Consider the following 23,241-nt stretch of genomic DNA (forward strand, 5'->3'; position numbering starts at 1 on the left):
GTATATAAAATCTGGACCACCTGCTCCAAAAGTACAACCACTCTTGCTTGCACCATGGGGAATCTTCTTTACCTTTTGGCAGTATCAGGCCCGTGACACACAGTTGAGAAATTTGGAGCCCATGCATTACAGGATACACATACACCAGCCAGATTATGATTCATAAGAACAAATGCCCAGTATATTTGCCAGGGTTAGATAGGGAATGTACATCAATATATGTGGGGGGGAAATGTTTCAGATATGGCCCCTCAGTATTTATATAGGACCTGAAGAACCAGTTTCAGAAGACCTCACCTCCCATTTAGGCACCAAAGTCAGGGGTCAGATTTGCACACTGGATACTGAGTTATTTTGAAAATCGGACCTGAAGTGTCTGAGTGGGAGCTTATGGGTGCTAAAATCTTTTGAAAATCTGGCCCCAATTATGAGTACTTAAGCACCTGAAAATCTACCCTTGTGTGTTCCTGGGGCCATAAATAATTACACATTTAGTGAATCACACTCCCAGCCCTAAGGAGCGTGTTTAATTAAAGATTATCTACAGATCAATAAGGTGGGTGAGATATCTTCTATTGGACCAACTTCTTCTGGCGAAAAAAAGACACAGAACTCCCCTTCCGCTCTGTGTAAACTCGAAAGTTGGCTCTTCACCAACAGAAATTAGTCCAATAAAATATTACCTCACCCACTTTCTCTCTCTCGTAGCCTGGGACCAACACAGCTATGACAACACTGCAAACAACAGAGTAGAGTGGGATGTAAAAGAAGGGGCACTTGCTGGAGAAGTAGGTGCTTGTTCCAAGCATAGAGCAGCCATATTGAAGGTGGGAAGCCGAGAGCACATGTGAAGGAAACAAAGGCTGTGCATCTACACTAGTCTTTTGCAGGGGAAGTCTCACCAGCACCAGTGGGAGCACTTGAATGGACAGGGCTCTGCCCTTTTTTTTTTTTTTTTTTTTTTTTTAAAAACCATCATGTCATCTAGACCTGCTCTGAACAGGGTGAGATGACACCATGGTAACACCACCAGTGTCCTCTCTTCACTAACACTCCCACAGACTGTAAGGAAGTCCTGGGACACTTCCACAGATAATCTAGCAAGACCAGAGAAAGCAGCAAGGGGAAAGAACTGAGAGGGACATAGAGAGGGAAAGTGCGAAGGATCCTGGCATTGGCTGGGGTAGGGAAATGATGCTACAGAGCATTTTTCCTACTGTACCTTACTTAGTCTGCTCCAGGCCGTTACTTAAGTACTTTTGGGTTATTTCTGAGAATGAGGCCCTTGAAGTGCTCTCAGGCCCAGCCAGAGGTTACCTGACTCTTTGTCCTAAGGCTGGTAGTCTGCACTAAGTCGTCAATGTAGTTGTATAGTTGTTTGTCCTCCTGGCACAGCCCAGCTTCACAGAGCTCTCCTCCTTGACCCACCTGTCAGAGGCCATTGTACACAGGAGGTTGCTTGTAAGTGTTAAGACACTTTGAATATTCTGATCAAAATAAACCCAAGCACCTCATGCTCCAGAATGAATCAGATACTGCAACAGTGACCTTTGTAATTCCTATGCTTATTTTTCACTGTTCATCAAAAGTTTAATTCAGGCCCACTACAGGTTTCAACATACATAAAGAACAATTTCAGGCATGTTTCTTAAACAAATAGCCCAGAGCGATAGAAATGGCATTAAATTGTTCTTTGTTTTCTTTGCTCCTACACAATGTACTCAGTTCCCAGTGAAACTTTGGGCAGAGCACCACAGACAAGTCACATCTCCCGGTTTTGCCAAACCTCCTGTTAAATACTGACTCACTGTCCTTGTGAATCTGGCTAGTGAACTGAAGCTTTCCCTCCAGCTCCTAGCTGCAGAAATGAAAGTGAAGTTTCCTTTCAATTTATATCTTTACATGTGCAAAGGAAAAACAGGCTAGAAACTGTGTCTGTAACTGGAATCTCCTGTACATATCCAGTTCTCCCAAATCTGAGAAGACCTCATGGGCTTTTAGAGGGGCCCAAAGACCCAGCTCTGAGAAACATTATAGCCAAAAGGAACAATGAACTAAGTAGAATACAAGCAGTAAAGTTAAATTAGTAAATATTTGCTTTTCATGCAGCTTGATTGTACACATGGAATTCACAGGGGAGGGAAGCTAAACCACAGTATTCCACAAACAGCAAGGACTTGTACAAATCTGGTTCGACTGAACAAACAAAGTGACTCTACTTTAAGCAATCTTGGTGAGTAAGAGAGTGCTAAGCACTAGGAAGGGAGCAGATGCATATTGAAATATCAGGCTGTTGCTCTTGAAATTAAGGTTATTAATGAATTTCAGAGGTTCCGAGCACCAGCAATTCCCATTGATGTCAATGGAGAATGTGGATGCTAATCACCTCTGAAAAAAAATCAGACCTCGGATGAAATGCTCTGTAGTAATGCCTGCTGGCCAGAGAAGAGCCCTGTTTTATACATTAAATGGAATGGAAGGTAACATGGTAGGAATTGGGGGACAGGTTTGAATAAGGCAAAAATGTAACCCAGACTTGTAGTATCTAGGCTTAGAATTTAATGACCATACCAATGATAACTGATTGAACACAGACAGCCTTGCTGAAGGGGATAGGTGAAGAAAGTGTTTGGGTGAGAGTGTTTATTCCTGTAAGGAAATGGGCATTCACAAACAAATGGGAAAGTAAAAAATTTGTAATCAGATTCTTCTTTTGTACAGGCTTTTTAAACTCAAGATGCCTCCTCATATTACTACCCCCATTTAAAAAAAAAAAATCCATAAAACCAACCATGCACTGCTCTTGCTCACTCAGTCATTGGGGAAAAATAATTAAGCAACCAGAGACACAATAACCAGGAGCAGAGGGATGTATTACTATTAGAGGGGCAGAGGAAGGAGTTACCCCAAAAAGCAAGTTCATAGATACTAAGGTCAGAAGGGACCATTCTGATCATCTAGTCTGACCTCCTGCACAGCGCAGGCCACAGAATCTCACCCACCCACTCCTATGAAAAACCTCACCCATGTCTGAGCTATTGAAGTCCTTAAATCATGGTTCAAAGACTTCAAGGAGCAGAGAAGCCTCCCTCAAGTCAACCATGCCCCATGCTACAGAGGAAGGTGAAAAACCTCCAGGGCCTCTCCAATCTGCCCTGGAGGAAAATTCCTTCCCGACCCCAAATATGGCAATCAGCTAAACCCTGAGCATATGGGCAAGATTCACCAGCTACATACTACAGAAAATTCTTTCCTGGGTAACTCAGATCCCATCCATCTAATATCCCATCTCAGGGGATTTGGCCTGTTTACCCTGAATATTTAAAGATCAATTACTTACCAAAATCCCATTATCCCATCATACCATCTCCTCCATAAACTTATCGAGTAGAATCTTAAAACCAGATAGATCTTTTGCCCCCACTGCTTCCCTTGGAAGGCTATTCCAAAACTTCACTCCTCTGATGGTTAAAAACCTTCATCTGATTTCAAGTCTAAACTTCCTGGTGGCCAGTTTATACCCATTTGTTCTTGTGTCCACATTGGTGCTGAGCTTAAATAATTCCTCTCCCTCTCCTGTATTTATCCCTCTGATATATTTATAGAGAGCAATCATATCTCCCCTCAACCTTAAGTTCTTTGTTTGCTGACAACATTACCTTCCCAAAATGCCCCTGTAAACTCATCCTGCCAAAAGTATGAATACATCTCTGCACTGATCCAGGTGTTTCCATCTTCAAATTGCCAAGCTAAGATCTTTAAATCCCCAGTGGAAAATTAAAAATAAAAAGTGCACATGTAGAGAAGTTTGCAGGACAGAGGCCATAGATTGCAAGATCCCAGAGGCAGGGATTGTCTCCTTCTGCACACACAGGAGCAAGTACACAGCTGGTGCTCACCAAAGAGTGTGATCTTAGTGCCAGGTCTTGCCACAAATTAAACACCACATAAAACAGGTAGAAGCAGGGAAAAAAAAATTTACATATATCAAATGGCAATATAGCTGTAGTGATTCTCCAAGGACGAGACCATCCAAGAATAAACTCGCTGTTACATTTCCAGCCATCAGCAAACATACAAATACCAAATGGTTCCTAAGGAGAGAGGACAGACAGAGGAAACCTCCTCCTCCAAACCCCAGTTATTACAAAACTGTCACCACTTTAAAAAAAAAAAATACCATGCATAAGATTCACAGTAAAGTACCAAAGTCAGGGGATGAAGTGGGGAATTGTGTTGTGTTCTGACAGGAAGATTCAGACAGTAGGAGAAAGCTGAAGTAAAACAATTAACATAGGTAGGTTGTGTGACCCAAGTGCAGTGGGATGGTATGCAGTTCAAATTGAAGATGTTTATCTCTGCAATGATTTGATCCATTCTTTAAAAACACAGTACAAGTATCTATAGATAATTTGCACACCAATATTTAATGAGTACATGCCTTGTAAAACTAGGCTGTTCCTCTCCTAAAAAAAAGTGGATTTATTTAGGACCTAAAACCTCTAACAAGCCCTCCCATTGCAGTTCTAAGGTAAACACACACATCCATTCCATCCCTTTAACTACACTCCAAACACCCCACCCCTTTGCACACAGTGTAGACAACTAAAAAGGTAGAGCTGGACTCTGGGATGAGAGGGATCATCATAAATTGTTGGATTTGACAGATTGCCAGGTTGTACCTAGTTTCAAGTGAGTTTTGGGGTTCCTATCCCAATTCAGGGTCTCCTGAATTCTGCTTTGCACTAAACAGGTGTGGCAGCCATTTTACAAACTCAAACTTAAAAAAACCTAGTGCTGAAATGACAGTGCAACCATGTGTAGTGTATTGGTGTTCGCATACTTCCTGAAGTCAATCACTACCACTCCAACCCACAGCATCATTAATAAACCCTGAGGAATGCACATGCTGTGAGTGCCAACTCTTGGAATAGACAACACTTCATATTTGTATAGTGCTTTATGTTGATCCACCAATGCCCTGCTGTGGTATGTAAATATAGTATTATCCCCAAGGTGATCAGGTGTCAAATTGATGTAAAGAATTTACAACTCTTTTAAAAATTGACATTAAAAAAGTTTGTAGATGCCACAAAGAATAGAGATTGCTATTTTCATAGATTCACAGATTCCAAGGCCAGAAGGGACCATTGTGATCGTCTAGTCTGACCTCCTGCATAACACAGGCCATAGAACTTCACCCAAATAAAATTTCCAGACTATGTATTTAAGAAAAACATACAATCTAGATTTTAAAACTGCCAGCGGTGGAGATAGTATCAGTGAATTTAAAATCGAAGAACATTAAAAGGGGACGTGATAACAGTTTTGAAGTACATAAAATGCTGTTACAAGGAGGAGGGAGAAAAATTGTTCTTAACCTTTGAGGATAGGACAAGGAGCAATAGGCTTAAATTGCAGCAAGGGAAGTTTAGGTTGGACATTAGGAAAAACTTCTTGTCGGGTGCTTAAGCACTGAACTAAATTGCCTAGGGAGGTTGTGGGATCTCCATCACTGGAGATTTTTAAACACCTGTCAGAGATGGTCTAGATAATACTTAATCCTGCCATGTATGCAGGGGACTGGACTAGATGACCTCTCGAGGTCCCTTCCAGTCCTATGATCAATGCACAACCTGGACATTCAACAATTATCTTCTCAGTAACTTTACAGGAAACCTAACAAAAAAAAAAAGTTTGCAGAAGAAAGGCCACCAAGAATGGAGTTTGCAGCTACTGCAGGGGAACAGGACATGGACGCACCTCCAAAAGGTAGTTCTGTCACTTCTTCAGCAGAATGTTACACACACGTAGTCCAATGCACTCAGCACAGGATTACAGCCCCACACTCAAAGTCAGCAAGTGACCTCTGGCTAGTCACATACCTCCATCTGCAAAATAGGGGCAGCATGAACTGCCTGGGGACTAATTAATGTTTATAAAGCACAATATGAAATATTCTACACGCATGTAAAAATGGCTACGGCTACTAATGGAGAGAGTGGGGGGGGGCATAATAAAGTGAAAGGTGTTCTAGCTACAGTTCAAAGGTGTATGTCTCCATCCATCTAGGAATTGTTGTGGCTCTAGCATGTCCAAATGTTGTTCTAAGCCATTCATCTTACATAACTAGAAGAATAAATTTCCCTAAGGGGAAAGATGCAGCATAGGATGCCCAAAAGAGCCTCTTGTCTGATGAAATACAACAGCCTGAAAAACAATGGAAACAGCAGCATTTGTACTTTCGTAGGTTTTGATAAAGATAAGGAGAATGGTCTCAAGGAAGACTCTTAAAACACTGAATGTGTTCAATACAGAGACAAAAAACAAATAAAATAATGGATACAAATGAAAGCTCCAAATGACACTGTTCAAATATATCCCCCTGAATGGCACTGGAGGGTAGGACAGTAAAGGCAGTGAAATGAGACGCTGGATTTGAATGCTTGCTTAAAATGGAGATTACACAGCATTTCCAACAGGAGTTTAACACCTATTGGCAAACAGAAAATATTCTCAAATGCATCCCTTCCCACACACTTATTTTTCCATCAGTGTTTTCCTCCTACTCTACAGTTGCATCAGTTTAGCAACTTTGATAAAGTTTATTTCAGATATTAGGAATTTTTAGTCCGGTCACATTTATTCTCTTCGCCACCTCCTACAGCAGCCGCTTTTCAAGGGCTCCATCCATACATCTCCCAGACCCAGCACTCCCTCCATCATACTTCTCAGTAGCATGTGGGAATGCGAGTGCTCAGAAGACTCCTGCCCTAGCACCTTCCCTTCTGGTGGTCCTCATCCCACAGAACAGACACTCATGGCAACAAACAGGGACTACTACAGCATATGCGATTCCTAACATGGCTAGAAATCCAGCAGTGGTCTGTCTCATGCAGTGAGTGGAGCACACCAGCGTTAAAAGTCAGAGATGTGCACACAAGCAACTCCCACTGTCCCTACATTAGCATATTTTAAAATAATTTAAATACCCTTTACCTAACCCCTTTGCGAAAGAAGAGGTTTTCCAGGAGCCTCATTTGTTTCTTCAAGCAACAGTTTTACTTTCAAATAACTCCTTTTGTTACTAACATATATTATGAATTTAAGCCATTTCTTTTGTTTAGAGTACAGTCCTGTTAGTGGAAAGAACCAACCATTAGAAGTTGGTTTTAACTAGATGGATGGTAGATCTCTTCAAGGACCTCCCCACCCATACAGTTAGCACAGATCTCCCACATGCTCTTCCTGTCCTCCCACACCTGGTTGAGAACCTGGTTAGCCCTGTAATTCAGTTCTGCTCCGCTCCAATCAGTGGGATGTCTCCCATTGAGAGCAGGCCTTAGAACTCCTCAGTGCCTCCTTTAGATCATTACTTTCAGTGGAAGGCAACTGGGGAGAATGGATAGGCAGCTGAGAACCAGGCCTCCCAACCTGGCAGATCCATAACTGCTGCTACATCTCCCATTCTTGGCCCTGTCCCCAAAACCCTATGGATTGATACGTATCCTGGTGCATAACATGGGTTCCCAGGAAGGGTTGCACACACATCTTCATGTCCTCTAGGTTGTTCCCTTTACGCACCTCAAAACCCTGCCTCATACACAAGTGGAGAGATCAGTTCAGGCCATTAGGGTTTTTCACTCAGCTTTTTCATACCACATCAATGCAGTTCTGCTTTGTCTCACTTAGAAAGGGAAGACATTTAGAAAGCTGTCTGATCCCAGTCCAAAGCCATGCATTCCAATTAGGAAGGCACTGACCTCACCACATTGCATAGTGGTTCTATAATCAAAATAGGGTCCAACTTTCTAATTATACTACTGTGAATGCAACAGTCCCCAGTAAGAAATCGTACTGTGCAATACTGCTCAGTATCATCATGGCTAACACGCAAATGGTCACAGGATGCCTGCCTGTCTGATGGGCTACTGATGACAATGGCCGACTGGTTGCAATACTCTGGGACTGCCAGAGTGTGCCTTCTACTGCCAGGAGCAGGAGGGGGCCACGATTTATAGGGAAGAAAATGGAATCCAGGATAAGGCTGGTGGAAATCTAGTGCACTACTAGGCCAAATGTAATGTGAGTGGTACAAAAGAAGGGAGGATGCGAACATACTGATAACTCATGTCTTCCCATCACAAAAGAATGCCAAGACAAACATTAGCATCTTCCTGGCTGGGAAAAAACATTAAAGTAGGATGACTTTACTTTAAAAAAAGAAAAAAAAAAAAAAGAAGACTTCTACTCAGACAAATCTCCCCAGGCCTCAGAAAGCCAAAGTAAGTTCCACCTAAGAATCCTTCCCCTACAAACTTATAGCCACTCTTCAGGAGTGCATTTTCAAGAGCAAAAAGCAGGAATGGTGACATTTCAGCAGCAGACACTTGCCCGGCTTGTTAACTGTTGTAATTAATCAAGTTTTCTATTGCATAGTTCTCAAACCGTGGCCCGCGAGCTCCATTCAGGTGGTCTGCGGATAGTTCCCTAAGGTACACATCTGGGCAGACGCACACAAGAGAATGAAGGGCCACCCACCAATTAGTGGAGCCGCGCAGGACATAAGAAAAAAAAAGTGCCGACCGCTTGTACTCACTGGGCAGCGCTCCAGGTCCTCGACGGCACTGAAGGCCCCCGCCGCTGAAATGCCGCCAAGGACCTGGAGCGCATGAAGGCCCCAGCCGAGCCGGAGTGCGTGAAGGCCCCCGCTGCCAGAGACCCAGAACAGTGGCGGGTGAGTAAAAATTAAAAAAGGTGCCACTTGTGCTCAGAGGGGGAGGGGCTGCTCCCCCTGCTCCCCTCCTGGCTACGCTACGGCTATTGGCTCCACTAATTAGGTGCCTGAACCCTGGAGAAGACGCACATGTAAGGAGAGGTGGTGGCCTTGGGGGGAATTTGGGACGTGCAAGGATGTGTTGTGGCCAGAGAAAGAGGCGACTTTCCCCAGGTCCAGGGCTGCGGCTGCTGGGGAGAGGCGGTCCTCCTTCCCAGCCTCAGCTCAGGGGCTGCCACAGTGGAAAAGAGGGAGAGATCCCCCCCCTCCTTCCCAGCCTCAGCTCGGGGGCTGCCACAGCAGGGGGGTGGGGAGGTGGAGGGAAGGTAAGACAACATATTAAAATATGAGTTGTGTGCTTTTATTTGTAGAATAAAAATTAAGGTTTTTTTTTTAAGATAGCGTTTTTATCCAAAGCGCTTTACAATAGTTAGTTAACGGTACAAAAAACATTTGTAAAGATCATTAAGTGGTCCACAGAGACGCTCAGCAATTTTCAAATGGTCCGCGGGGAAAAAAGTTTGAAAACCACCGGTCTATTGTAATATGGAGGTAGCTCTTCTAGTCGGTTACTGTGGACTGTAGCAAGCTATGTGACTGAAACAGCTTGGTAAAAAGTTCTCTAAAGGCTATTCTGTAAAATCCATCTTATTTCTCAAAAATACACAATCTTGGTTTTTCTTAAATAGCTTATAAAATAAGGCAACTTAAGGAGACATGGCCTTACGAGGTAAATCACACCCGTTAATTAGGTACTGTAAGTATTAAAGATCAAGTCAAACAAATTTACAGTAATTCCAGTTTAGAAAAGCCACCATGACATCTAGCTTCATGACTCAACACATGAAAATAGGAACAAAGGAAAGTGAGGAAGAGATTTCATACACCTTAAAAGGTGTTTGTTAACAACAAATTCATTCACATGTAACATTGTCAATCCAGGAACACTTATATTTCCTCCCCACAAGAATCACTAGTAGTTCACAGTGTTTCAGATCACTGCAGCTGTAGCTGTAAACTGGAAATTAATGTCTTCAGAGGACAAAAAAAAAATATTACAGTAAAGCTTTCCCATTCCATTAGCTGTAACCAGAAACTAAAAATCTGAACAGAGAAAAAAGCCTATGTAAAAATCGAGACACCTCTAGAAAAATGCAGTGTTTTGTTCAGTGCTTGGAAATGTTTCTGGCAAGTGAGCTGCATGCTTAACTGTACATAACCTCAGGTGGCGGGTGAAGCATTATCTTTTAGTGGACCAACTTTCAATAAAAAAGATATTACCTCACCCACCTTGTCTCCCTAATCTCCTGAGACCAACACAGCTACAACAACGTGTACAGAAAGTACCAGTCAGTTTTGCCTGACTATCAAGGAATGTACAAGAACAAACAATTGCTTTTGATTCACAAAGTGCTTAAATACCACCAATTGGTTGCGACTCTTGCCATCCAACACATGTGCATAACTAACAGATGTCAATGAGAATTGTGTCTGTGTAAGACCTGAAGGACCAGATCCTAAAGTGTTCCTTCATTATGTGAAAAAGTAATCCCCTGCTAAGGGTATTTCCCCCCAGAATGGCCCCTGTATACCGAGAGAAGAAAGAACCTCCGTTATAAAGGCAGAATAGATAGATACAATGAACTTTTTCCAGATAAAATTACAAAAAAGACATTAGAATAAAACTTTGGGACAAACTAATATACTATGCCCATATCTTGTAGTGTTAAAGTTATAAACAACCAAAGCACAGACTAGTGTAACTCATTTCTCATGGACAAACTTAGGCTTACTCAGTTTCCTGGTCTATTGGTTGGCATACATTACACCACTTAGTGAAAACTAGAACATATAGCAGCATTTATTTTTATTTTTTTTGAGGACAGCACAAGTATATATTTAACCTCCAGAACTTTTTTTCTTCTATGTTTATTAATACTGAACATGTTGTCTTCACATTTGAGCTTTGCAATGTAAATATTTTCCATGTTACTCACTGATTCCCCATGGGGTCAAAGTCTGCATTTAGGGTTTTTATTTCTCAGAGAAAATAAAGAAGTTGCTATGTAGAGTTAGCTCAAGGAAAAGGGTGTTGTGGAGCAATGGTGCAGCACATTGCATATATACATGGATTCAGGGATAAGTGGGAGGGAACCATGACAGGTTAGACAGACTTGAAGAGTATATCTAAGTCTGAATCATTGATTAGGGTTCCCGGATCACATCAGCAATATTTTGTAGCATGAAAACTAGAACTTACTCCAGCAGACTTCACCTTTTACAGAAAGAGTTCTTTTCCACCCTGACACTGGCTGTAACTGCATTTCCAGAACTGTAGACTCCAGTAAACCCAAGAAGTTGTTCTAGACATTGTACTATCCTCTAACTGGGCACAACACCAATACGGCACAGAGAAACAAAATGAACAACCGTATTAAATTCTTGATCCTTTACATAAGATGGTTAATTAGCTTCTTTGGAATGGACAGGCCGGACCTTGTTGGAAACCAGAGTGTAAACATAAGGCCAGATTTTGTTGGTCTCTGTCCCAGAAAATGAGTGTAGGATACCTCTGCTCCTGAAAAATATAATTAAGATTAGAAGTCAGTATAATTTGATTGAAAATTCTGGAACACATTAGGACTATGCAGTGTCTGTGATCAAGAACAGATGCCTTCACATGCGAAGGAGCATGACCAATGAAAATGAATGTAGCCTAAGCTCTTGAATAACCATTCTAGATTGCAGGTCAAGTTTCAGGTCAAATTTTTGGTAAGCTCTGTGTAATTTATAGTAGAAACAAAAAGCTGATTATGCTTAACGTTCATCTAATCTACTCATTGATTCTTCAATACTTAAAGCATGTCTACATTGCAGCTGGAAGGTGCAATTCCCAGCTCAGATAGATATGTGCTACAAATAGCAGTGTGGCTGCAGTGGGAAGGGTGGCAGCTTGAGCTACCTGTCCCCAGGAAGTCCCTAGGATCTTGGACAGGGGTGTACTACATTTTATATACAAGAGATTTATCTAGTCTGTCCCTCTACAGTGCAGGTTTGCTCATTACAATACATTTCCTAGCGCATTACAATGGATGTGTCATCAGAAGAACAACTGCAAGGTAAAAGCCTTAGCCTCAGACTTATCAAAGTACGTGCTGAACTTTAAATATTTTACAAGCTTCAGTGGGACTACTCATATGCTTAAGGTCCTGGGTGTCTTAGAGCCTCAGTCCCCTGTATTTCATGTCCCTTTTCATTCCATATAACTATTTCAACTTTTAAAATGTTACTGAATGCTGCATTGCTTTCAAATGTTCAGTCTCAATCACTAGATCGTTAGCACAGAGCTGAAAGCAAGGCAAGACAAGTATGACAAAACATGCCCCAAAATAATCACCGCATAGGCAAGAACATTAACACATTCTCTTAAGAGCCAGTCCTACAAATATTTAAGCATGTGAATAATCTTACTCATGTGATTAGCCCTATTACATCAGGCTCCAAATGTGTACTGGTAAACAACAATAAAATGAAAAAATTACAGGGAAGGAAGCTGTAGCTGGTAAGTCACATTCAAAATTTTAGTGGGATAAGTTCTTCCAAAATTTCTTGAGCCTTTTTTTAGTACACTGTACACCAATGTCTGATTTGCTAGTGTACATACAACTATGGAGGGTTGAGATAGTCCTTTCCACTTTCCCCCATTGTTCATGCGATAAAACTGCATTTGAAGGCAGCTGGTGCGCTGAGAACACCGCCTAGCACGCTGACACCATACCCATCTGTTGTCTTTCGTCTTATACTTAGATTGTAAGCTCTTTGGGACAATGGACCATCTTTGTTGTGTTTGTACAGCACCTAGCACAAGGGCGTCTTGGCTCATGACTGGGGCTCCGAGGCACTATAACAACAATACATATAATCCACGAGTCTGTTTTAGCTCTTAAAGAAAGCTGGTGTGGTCTTTGTGCCTGGAACATGCTGCCACTCTCAGTAAGTAACTAACCTCCATTTATCTTAAATGGAGTCTTAAAACTAATTTTTTGCTACACTTTATGCACAGGTTTTGTTTTGTTGGTGTCTCTAAGCTTTTATCTTTCTCACTGTCCAGTGCTTGAGAGGCTCTACCTAAAGAAGTTAAAAGAATCAGAAATGTTAATTTTAAAATCTTCCAGCTTCAATCAAATACACAGCATCCCTAAGAGACAGGTAGGGATCTTTCCATTTTACAGATGGCTCCATCTTTATCCTCCAATCCATAGATCACAATTCCTCTCAAACATCTGCTTACAGATACACGACTATCGCAATCATGCGATTCCACCAGCACAATCTAAAGCTGACAGCTGGGGTGATCAAAGCGGGGTGGGGGGGAAGGGAGCTAGACAGAAAGCTCCTTTAAAAAAAAAAAATCAATCAATCAATCTAGATTAAAAACCATACATACAATTCTTCTCTCAGAGACATGTGTAATAATTTGTATTCTTTATCATTTAGACGGCACCCAAAAATGTGTTAGCCAACTTTCTAAACACAACGCTATGTACACTGAAGAGTCAACTGTTCTTACGCAGCAGATTAAACATAAAAACAGAGAAATGGTGAATCTCCCTATAATTAAATTTAACAGCAAAATTAGCCGCATCCCCTAAACTGAACCCAAGGCAGGCTCTGCTTTTGGCTGAAAAGAAAGAGAAGAGAGAGCGCGAGCGAGAGAGCGAGCAAGCAAGCGAGCGCACAGAATCTAGCTAACCAGCAGCAGCAGAGGAGAAAGAAAGGCAAAGGAATCACATTTCACTGCCTGAGTTCTGGCAGGAGAGAGATCACTTGATCATTACCGGTTAGGTTCACTCCTTCTGGGGCACCTGGCATTGGCCACTGTCAGTAGACAGGATACTGGGCTGGACAGATCTTTCGTCTGACCCAGTATAGCCATTCTTATGTACTGTAGGGCTTGAAACAGGCCCTGGCATAAGGTACAGCAGCCCTGGAGTTAGTTCTAATTTAAGGCAGCTTTTCCAGGGCTGCTCTGCAGCCAGGAATCCCCATAGCACCGAGTACAACAGACACATCATTTCTGCTCCCAGACTTACCCCTTCCACTACCGCTACACTGCTCCTGTTCTGGGAGAGTTCTTTACACCTCCCATACACCACTCGAGTGGGGCCCTGAATTCAGCCCCAAAAGGTATAGCATATGGCTGCTGATTATGGCCAGGCCAAAAATCTTAACACATACACAATTTTACTTGGGAGAGGCCACATCAAGATCTCCTTGAGCAAGCCAAGAACAGACTTGTGGAGATGAAAAATTAGCACTTATTTTTACAGGCAGGGTCTGTATTATTTGCGTGTGTTCAAACTCACTTGTATAATTCTATTACTGGCTTTGCAGCTTCTTTGTATTTTCTTAGCCGAGCAGCAACAGCATCAGGTTTATCATCTTCCCGTTGGATTAATGGTTCACCCGTGATGTCATCGATCCCCTGTGTACAAGACAAACAATACATCATGAACACTGTGCCAGATTAAACCAGTGCCACACACAGTGAGCCATGGGGGTTATATGGGTGTAACTGAAGATAGAATCTGGCCAGCTATAAAGAACTTGCATTCATGTCAGATGATATCACTGCAAGACACTTTACTTACTCATATATATATATATATATATATAATTTTACACACACACACACACACACACACACACACACACACACACAGTAGATAAAAATCTGAGTTAAAGGGATAATTAACATTGATCTATGATACTAGTACCAGTTACTGTAAGACACCTTGTATTCTCCCTTGATAACAATGGCATCTGTGTGCTAGCTTGCATAACTCCCAAGATAATCATTTGTGCCAGGACTGCACAATAAAACACACTGGTATTCTGGACCACAGTAATTATAGTAGGACATTTTCTTTTCCCATGATTAACAAATCTCATTTTCCTAAATAAATCTTGTCCGATTGTAAACAGCCTTGCACACAATCTTTCAGCTGCCCTCTTAAGGCCCCCGAGCATGAAAAACCTAACTAGTTTTCTAAAACTTATCTAGCAAGAAGAATTCAACTCCCATGCATTCAGTACTTAGAGTATAATAGGATTTCTCCCCCTAATATTTAAAAAAAAAAAAAAAAAAAAAAAAAGACTAATAAGGCATTCTCAAGTGGAGACATCTTCACTAATCTAGAAGTAGATTTAAATTTTCTCCAGCTAAATTAGTCTTTAATGTGGTAAAGTCTCTTACATGTACATCAGGTGGGTTGAACTCCCTATTATACACTCTTCCACTAGCTGGGTGAATCCAACGAGCGCTTAGACGATCTTTTAGCGTCTCGAATGGGATGTTTAAATTGATCACTAGATCCAGGTCACAGATTCTGTCAAGTGCTTCAGCTTGCACCAGTGTCCTAGGAAAACCTGAACGGGATGGAGGAGAAGAGAGAGGAAAACACAAACAAACTCACGCCACATGAACTAACAAAGGCAACTAATATTTATTGGATGGTGAAGAACGGTTTCACAATATCAGTGCTGGTGTTGAAAACCGCCAGTACTCTGTTACAGCAAAAGCAATAAGTATTCGAGGCTTCGAACAGATGTACACTTAAAACAAATTAACACAAACACAAAAATTTACACTCCATGCCTTACACAGGCCACTTTGTTGCATGCATAATATCTGTTAATTGTTGAATACAAGTCGATACAAGGTAGGTTCACCTTTAAAGCTTCATATGACCACCCAGTGTACCCAAGTTCTTAACTGTTGACTTGACTGACTACCTGCAAATAGCTCTGAAGTACAATGAATAGAATGCTGGGACTCTGATCTGGGATCAATTCCCAGCACTGCATCGGTGACATTTTGGCCAAGTCACCTAATCTCTGTGCTTCAGATTCCCATCTGTAAAACTGGGATAATACATCCCTATTTCAGAAGGATGTTACAAGGGTAAACACATTCAAAATTTGTGAATGGAAAGCAAGCTGTATAAGTACTGAGATACGCCAATGCCAAGTATAACAGAGGCAGCAAGATCTCCGGGAGGGGGAGGGAAGGGAAGACGCCCCAAGTATTGCATGTCCTATTCTCCAAGTCACATGAAGAGGAGGGAGGAAGGGCTGGAGGGAATCTTGACTCTTGTAGATGATTAATTGCTCAAGGGAAGAAATGACCCCACCTTTAGGGTCAATCTATAGTCCCAAGAACAATACTAATGAAATAGACCTATTTCCATCATGAAAATTTTGTCAATCTTGAGCTGTGCAATTCAACTAGTGATGCATGCAGCATAGTGTACAAAGCATGCGGTACCACATCAGAGATGCATGAAGCATGCTGCTCTCAGGGCCTGGTTTTGTTTATTCATGAAGGTGTTGATCTTGCATAAGCAAACTTAATGGAAGCTTTGCCACTGATTTCAAGAATCAAACTGTTGGGTCTTAATCTGACAGCCACTGGAGTGCTGAGGGTACTGAACGGCCACTGTAATCAATAGGAATTGAGGATGCACCCCACTTCACAGGATCAACCCCTAATAGTGTAAAAACTATGCAACTTAATCAGCTAGTTACACATCTATTGGACTTGACAAGAATGGAGATCAGCAACAGGTCCCCCTGGGCCAAGAAATTAAGTAATGGGATGATTAGGTCACATTCCTATACCGTGGCAATTAAGTTCTTAGTAATAGTGGAGCACACCGTTTTTCTGAAAAAGGGAATAGTAAGGAAGCCTACAGATGAAGGGCATTGGAAGAATTACGAGGGTTCCAAGTCTCTATCTCAAGCTCCGTTTTACTTGAGGTTAAGTGTGTTGCAGAGGGACCTTTGAAGAAGAAGAAAGGGGACTTCCCTCAGGTAACTCAGCAGTGACTTTTCTGGCCATTTAAGCATATAAGGCTGTGCCTCCCCAGCCTGGCCCCCACTCCCTATCCACCCCTCTCACTTCCCACCCCGACTGCCCCCCTCAGAAACTCCGACCCATCCAACCCCCCCGCTCCTTGTCCCCTGACCGCCCCCTCCCAGGACCCCCCACTCCTAACTGCCCCCAAGGACCCCACACCCTATCCAGCCCCCCCGTCCCCAACCGCCCCGACGCCTGTCCACCCCCCCCCCCGACTGGCCCCCTGGGACTCCCACCCCTATCCAGCTGCCCACCCCAGAACCATCCAACCCTCCCTGCTCCTTGTCCCCGACTGCCCCCCCCCCGGACTCCCCACCCCTAACCGCCCCAAAGACCCCACCCCCTATCCAACCCGCCCTGCTCCCTGTCCCTTGATTGCCCCACCCGCTACCCACATCCCAGCTCCCCCGGAACCCCCTGCCCCTTATCCAACCACCCCCCGCTCCCTTACCATGCCGCTCAGAGCGGCAGGAGCTCGCAGCCCTGCCGCCCAGCTGGAGCCAGTCACGCTGCTGTGTGGCCCAGCAGGAACAGCGGGCCAGAGCGCGGGTGGTGCAGCGAGCTGAAGCTGCGGAGGAGAGGGGAACAGCAGAGGCAGGGCTGGGGGCTAGCCTCCCTGGCTGGGAGCTCAAGGGCCAGGCAGGACGGTTCTGTGGGCCAGATGTAGCCTGCGGGCCGTACTTTGCCCACCTCTGCTTTAAATGTTAGTATAGGTCTTGTAAGTACACTGCAGGTGCTATACAGCTCAATTTTTGCAGGCTACTGGATATTTCCATTCCTTGCAAATCCCATCCTGCCTCACATATAATCAGACAGAAGAAGCACAGTCATCATTTTAATTGCCATGTCTGAGAGGAAAAAATATTTTAAAGTTCCAAGGAATGGATATGTTCAAAGGAAACCTTTCAGCCTGGCATGCCTACCTCCTCACCACCATGGGAGAAGTTTTCTTCACACAAAATGTCCTGGCTTCAATCATACTTGGTCCCTAGCAACAATTTCATTTAACCCCACCGATTGAGATTCCTAATACCAGAGGAGTTGGTACTTACTGCTAGCACAATTCTCATTCCAAGTGCACCTTCCCCTTGCACTACTAAAGCCGAATTCTGAGTAACTAATACCTATTCATCCAAGAGTGTGACAGTAATTGAGAACCTTCTTTCCTAGTCATATAGCCTAGCTACTTTAAAAACAAAACACACAACTAAATGTACATGCTTCATCCCTTCCCCCAAACAGGGTTCCCTAGTGCAAACCTCATTCCCAGTTATGGGCATTGAGACGTTACACTCCATATTCTTTATGAAAATATGCTTATGATATGGATATGAAATAACAGCTATACTTTATGCAAGATGGCTCATGTAAGATATCACTGGAAAGGTTATGATTTACTGAATGCAATTATCCAATTTGTGTGTTTGTATCATTTCTGTATCTGAAATTAGGAATATTGACTATAACACTTACAGCTGTGTGTGTATTTGAGATCAACCCGCCATCATAGCCCTGGTGGCCCATTAGGAAGAAACAACAAAACTATGAAGATACTAATCTCTCTCCTTCCTGAGACTTGTCTTGGGACTAACTGTAACACTACTAGGTCAAGTGGTCCTGCCACATGGTACTAAACACGATCTTGGACTTCTAGTAATTTTCCACTGACAGGATGGGGAGGTCAAGTTTGGGAAACAAAAGGCTTCCCACCTGATGTAAATTCTATTTAAGGCTGGGAGAGAAGGCATTCCAGACTTTCCCCTCCATGGCTTACCCAAGAAGGAGGACTGCTGAAAGAACCTGAAGGGACAAAAGAAACTAACCTGAATGGAAAGGCAGGGGAGTCCAGACTGAGACGGGGTAGAGTCTCTAAGAAGAAATAAACTCTGAGCTACAGAAACTCTGCATCCCACCTAATTCAACATTTAGGGTGAGAAATTACTTTGCGTGTTTTGACAGGTTTCAGAGTAGCAGCCGAGTTAGTCTGTATCCTTGCGTGTTTTGATTTGCTCAGTAATCTGCTTTATTTCTGTTCACTACCCCTTTAATCACTTAAAACCTGCCTTTTATAGTTAATAACATTTGTTTTGTTTATTATTAAACCCAGTTTCTGTAATTTCTAAGGGGGGGAGGGAGAGTAGTTGTGCACATCTTCCTCCACACTGAAGGAGGGGCCGAATTTATGAGCTAACGTTGTACAGATTTCTCTACAGCGCAAGACAATATACCTTTGAGTCTACACTCCAAGGGAGGTGGACACCTGAGTGTTAGGGCAAGTCCCTTAAACTGAGTCTTCCCACAGCTGATCTCAGTGTCTGTGTCTTTGGGAGGCAGGGTGTAGCCGTGTGTGTGTGCGCGCGCGTGCGCACGCATACTAGAGAAGGCTTAAGAGCCTGGCTCAGCAAGACAGGTTAAAGGAGTCCTATGCTGGCAGAACAGGTGGGCTCAGTGGTATCTCAGCACATCAGGTGGCATCTTGAAGGGGGCAACCTGTATGATGGCAACAGACTGTGCTAAACTGCATGTATTAAGAGAGAAGTTCCACAGGCAGCAATTATCTGCTTAGCCATGTGATGCTGTGATTAGAGATGGGTCCAAATTGCACTGGTAAGACCTAGAGCAGATATTTTCCAAGTTTTAGGGGCAGTCAGATCTAGGGTTTTGAGTCGGACTACTCTAGCTGGGATTATGCACATATAAGCACTTCCAAGACCGGCCACTCCTGGAAGAATGCAGGATCAAGAGATGAGCAAGATGCAGTTCAGGGCTGGTTATGTTATAATTCCACCTTGATTGCAGGAATGTATGAACACATTCTGAGGAACATGTCATGTATTTTATCGCAGTTCATATCTCCTAGAACTGAAAGCCACAGAGTATAAAAAAAGTCTTTCTAGCCTCTAGTGTATTGTGTGTTAGCGTAGATGCATTCTTCCATCTACAGAAGTGCCACTGTCACAGGAAGATACAAAATCCAGAAGCACATGTAAGCATTCAGAGATTTTTTTGGGGAAGGGGAGAAAAAGAGTCCCTGTAGCAGCTGAGTTCTATAAAAAACAGTTCACCTGAGAGCATGTATAATGTATTGGTAGCAAGTACAGATATAGGGTTTAATACAGCCGTTAAGGATATACTGCTAATTCACTCTTCCTCGAAGTAGACTGTATTTCTGAAATCCCATCCTGTGATGAGTGCTGGAAGCTGACTGGAGCCAGCACTCTGATCCCTTGAGCATCAGTCAGGTCCCCTGCCTAGAGGAGGCTGTTTGTGGATGTGCAAGCTAACAGGCTGATCAGGCTGAATAAGCCAATTAGTCCATTAGCTGAGAGATGCAAGGAGCCCACAGGAAGGAGTTACTGGGGGAAAAGAGGACCTGGGCTAGATGAGCCCAGAGATCTCAGCTAAGGGAGGCCTCTGTTCCTCTCTGGTCCTGTGGGAAAGAGCTAAAGGTAGAGAAGCACTGTAAACACTTTGCTATCACCAACACCAATCCAGTCTCATAAAGCAATGTAAATAAGTCAAATGCATTTGCCACTTACTGGACAGCCTGAGAGATGTCAGGGGATACGTCTATGGTGCAATTAGACACCCGTGGCTAGCCCAAGTCAGCTGACTTGGGCTAAGGGGATATTTAATTGATGGGTAAATGTTCATGGTTGGGCTACAGCCCGAGCTCTGGGACCCCCAGAGCCAACCCTGAACATCTACCCTGCAATTAAACCCCTGAGCCAGAGTTAGACATGGACCAGCCACAGGAGTGTAACTGTAGCATAGACATACCCTGGGGTATCAGAGGACAGGGACGGAGCATGCCCTGTTACACACCCTTGTAGCTTCCTATGAAGTAGATTGGGTTAATATAATAAATAAATAAATAAAATAAAAATAATAATAATAAATAATAATAATAATAATAATATAGGATTTAGTACAGAGGATTAGGGATCTGTGCAAAGCATGCATTATACACAGCCAATTGCTTTTTCTATATGACTCACCAACTGCTGTAGAGATTCTCACCCAAACTATTGAGTAAAATTTGCCACCATCATTCTGAAAGGGGAAAAAAGGAAGAGATTCTCCAAGAACTAACAGGTGTATGAGTGTGAGACTTGCCCAGAGCAAGATGATATATGTGGTTGTGGGAATGGATGATAATGTGGCTGTGGGAAAAAAGAGGTTGGAATTATGAAACAAATCCTTAACTGAAAAGCAAAACCAGGAAGCATGTTGAGAAACCATCAGATCCCATGCTTCAGGGCTTAAATCAAGTGTGCAAAACTAAGCAGCATGTATATTTTAAACAAGGGGTATGAAGGATACTGTAGTGAGATGGTTTCATCACCAACTCCCTGAAATCCCTACTCCCATCCCATATTCTTACAAAAGATATCACAAAGGAGGGGGCAGGGTATCAGACACCAACAGCGAGGAAACATTTCTGGAGGGCAGATTGGGCTTTTCAATCAGTTTAGGATGAGCAGCGTGGGGCGCTATATTTTGCTTAGAATAATCAAGTGTCCAGGATAATGGTATCTAGCGAGGGCAAACTGTGTATAATGCAAAATTACCTCCATTGTTGGGTCACTAAGCCCAGTCATTCTAGGCCAGGCTTTCACCCACCTGCTCATACAGGGACAATCTCTTATTGTTTTCTCCAAGCTCAGTACCACCACAGACACACTCTGCCCCATGGCAGGGCAAGAGTCTAAGTACCTCAAAAAAAAAAAAAAAAAAAAAAAGTTACATGCCATGCTCCAGCAGTTACCAAGCACTGATGATTTGAGATTATAAACCCCAACCACGCCAGACATTTACAGAGAGGTTAGCCATTGACACCGGAACCTGGATGCATCACATCTAGAAACCTTACCACATGTACAAGGAGACAGCTGCCCCTCATCTTGGATCTCTGCCTGTAACCCAAAGGAATACTGTGTAGCACTATCCCTCCCAGCCTGAGGGAATGCTAAAGCCTGTTACTCTCACCACCAAGCAGTAATGATATGCTGCAGTAAAAAAAAAAAAAAAACAAAAAACAAAAAAAAAAAAAAAACACACACACATTAAAAATATCTATCTCCCTGGGCACCTCAGATCTGCACCACTACATGTCATACCAGAGCTTGTATTCTCCAGGTACAGAGTGACATTTACTCCAGTCAGTTTTTATTGAACACACACACACACACACACACACACAAAAAACAGTGCACCTTTACACCAAACAAAGCGAATTGAAGAACAGCTCCCTGCACCTGCTCTAACGCCAGCTGTTTTTTCTGCTCTGTAGAGCATATTTTCACTGCTAGCTCCTTTCTTTTTTTGGGTGGGGGAGAGGGGGGCAGAGAGAAAGAGACAGGGCATGTTAAATCCCAGGGCCAAGGTCATTCAGACCTTAAGGGCCTTTTTTCAGCAGCAGAGCCAATGAAGTCCAAAAGAAAAAGTCTGGTTTTGTGATTTGCTCCAGGATGGCATTTTGAGCCAAACAGTCCCATCAGCTGTTTGGTCCCTCAAAACAGCACAGACTAGGAAGCCAAAATGTTGCATTGTGGCGAAGTGGTGAAAGTCAGAAATACCCTAGACGTACATTGACATAATATTGTGTGCACACCCTTACTCTCTACACCTCTATTTAAAGCCAGGAGCTGTGACGATTCTAGATTACCTAGAGTACAGTGACTTATGCTACAGGGCAAGGAGAGTCCACTCCCCAGGATGCACTTGTGCCAAGGACAGACCGGGAAAGGAGGGAAGCTAGGATCTCAGCCCTGCTGCTTGAAGGCCTTTGTGATGTCATAGGCTGAGCTGCCTCAGTTATATTAAGTCAAGTATATGTTTAAGCCCTTTAATTCTTCTCATTATTTTGCCTCCACTAGTTCCTGTGGCGAGGGGTTCCACAGGCTAGCTATATGCTGCATAGTGTACTGCAGTCTTTGTATAGCTTACTGCCTGAACTTAATCATTCAGGAGGAGTTTCCTTGTGAGCACAATACTCATACTAATGGTATGACTGCTCTTGGTCCCCACTTCCCCAGGAAGCTATATTGGTAGTTAAAACCCCAGGAAGACCTATGCACTTGGCAATGTATTTACTCCCTCCAGAGGAACAGCGGACTCTTTAAATGCTCTCTTTTCTGACTTGTGCAATTGGTGCCACACAGGTAGGGGTGTGGGTTTTAATGGAGGAAGTGAAAAAGCAACAAAGGCAGAAAGCAGAGAAAAGGAAGAAGGAGAGACTGGGAACATATGGATTTTGTGAAGGGGCCTCAGGACTTTCTAGCATCCCCCAGGCCAGAAGCAACATGGGATATTGGAGACATACATCCCCCATTCTTTCCTGCCTGGACCTGGCCATAGGACAGTTTTGCACCTCCATTTGCAGCAGCGTTGCTTGATCTAGCCGTCCAGGTATTCTTATTGATTTGATCACTCTCGTATCTGTCCTCCAGTCACTTGTTTGCACCAGCAACACAACCAAATAGACCAGTAGGATTTCAGTGCCTGGAGCTGATGCCCAAGAACTTGAGATTGAAATCAGCCTCTG

General features: G+C 43.2%; 1 protein-coding gene across 4 annotated transcripts in view; it reads right to left on the reverse strand.

Moving 5' to 3' along the window:
* Positions 1-3,957: 3,957 nt before the first annotated feature.
* The window catches only part of AK4 (adenylate kinase 4), a 44,452-nt gene continuing 25,168 nt past the window's right edge, over positions 3,958-23,241 (reverse strand). For 2 of the 4 annotated variants that reach the window (XM_043491259.1, XM_043491260.1), the window contains exons 4-7: positions 20,693-20,857; positions 15,033-15,205; positions 14,143-14,261; positions 3,958-11,354 (exon numbers count right to left, since the gene is read on the reverse strand). In XM_043491259.1, coding sequence (XP_043347194.1) covers positions 11,240-11,354; positions 14,143-14,261; positions 15,033-15,205; positions 20,693-20,857 — 572 coding nt within the window. In that variant the 3' untranslated portion in view covers positions 3,958-11,239. The remainder of the gene's footprint in view (positions 11,355-14,142; positions 14,262-15,032; positions 15,206-20,692; positions 20,858-23,241) is intronic. The other 2 variants (XM_038414569.2, XM_043491261.1) reach the window with 1 other exon arrangement.

The sequence above is a fragment of the Dermochelys coriacea genome, chromosome 8 (assembly GCF_009764565.3).
Source record: "Dermochelys coriacea isolate rDerCor1 chromosome 8, rDerCor1.pri.v4, whole genome shotgun sequence".
NCBI lineage: Eukaryota > Metazoa > Chordata > Testudines > Dermochelyidae > Dermochelys > Dermochelys coriacea.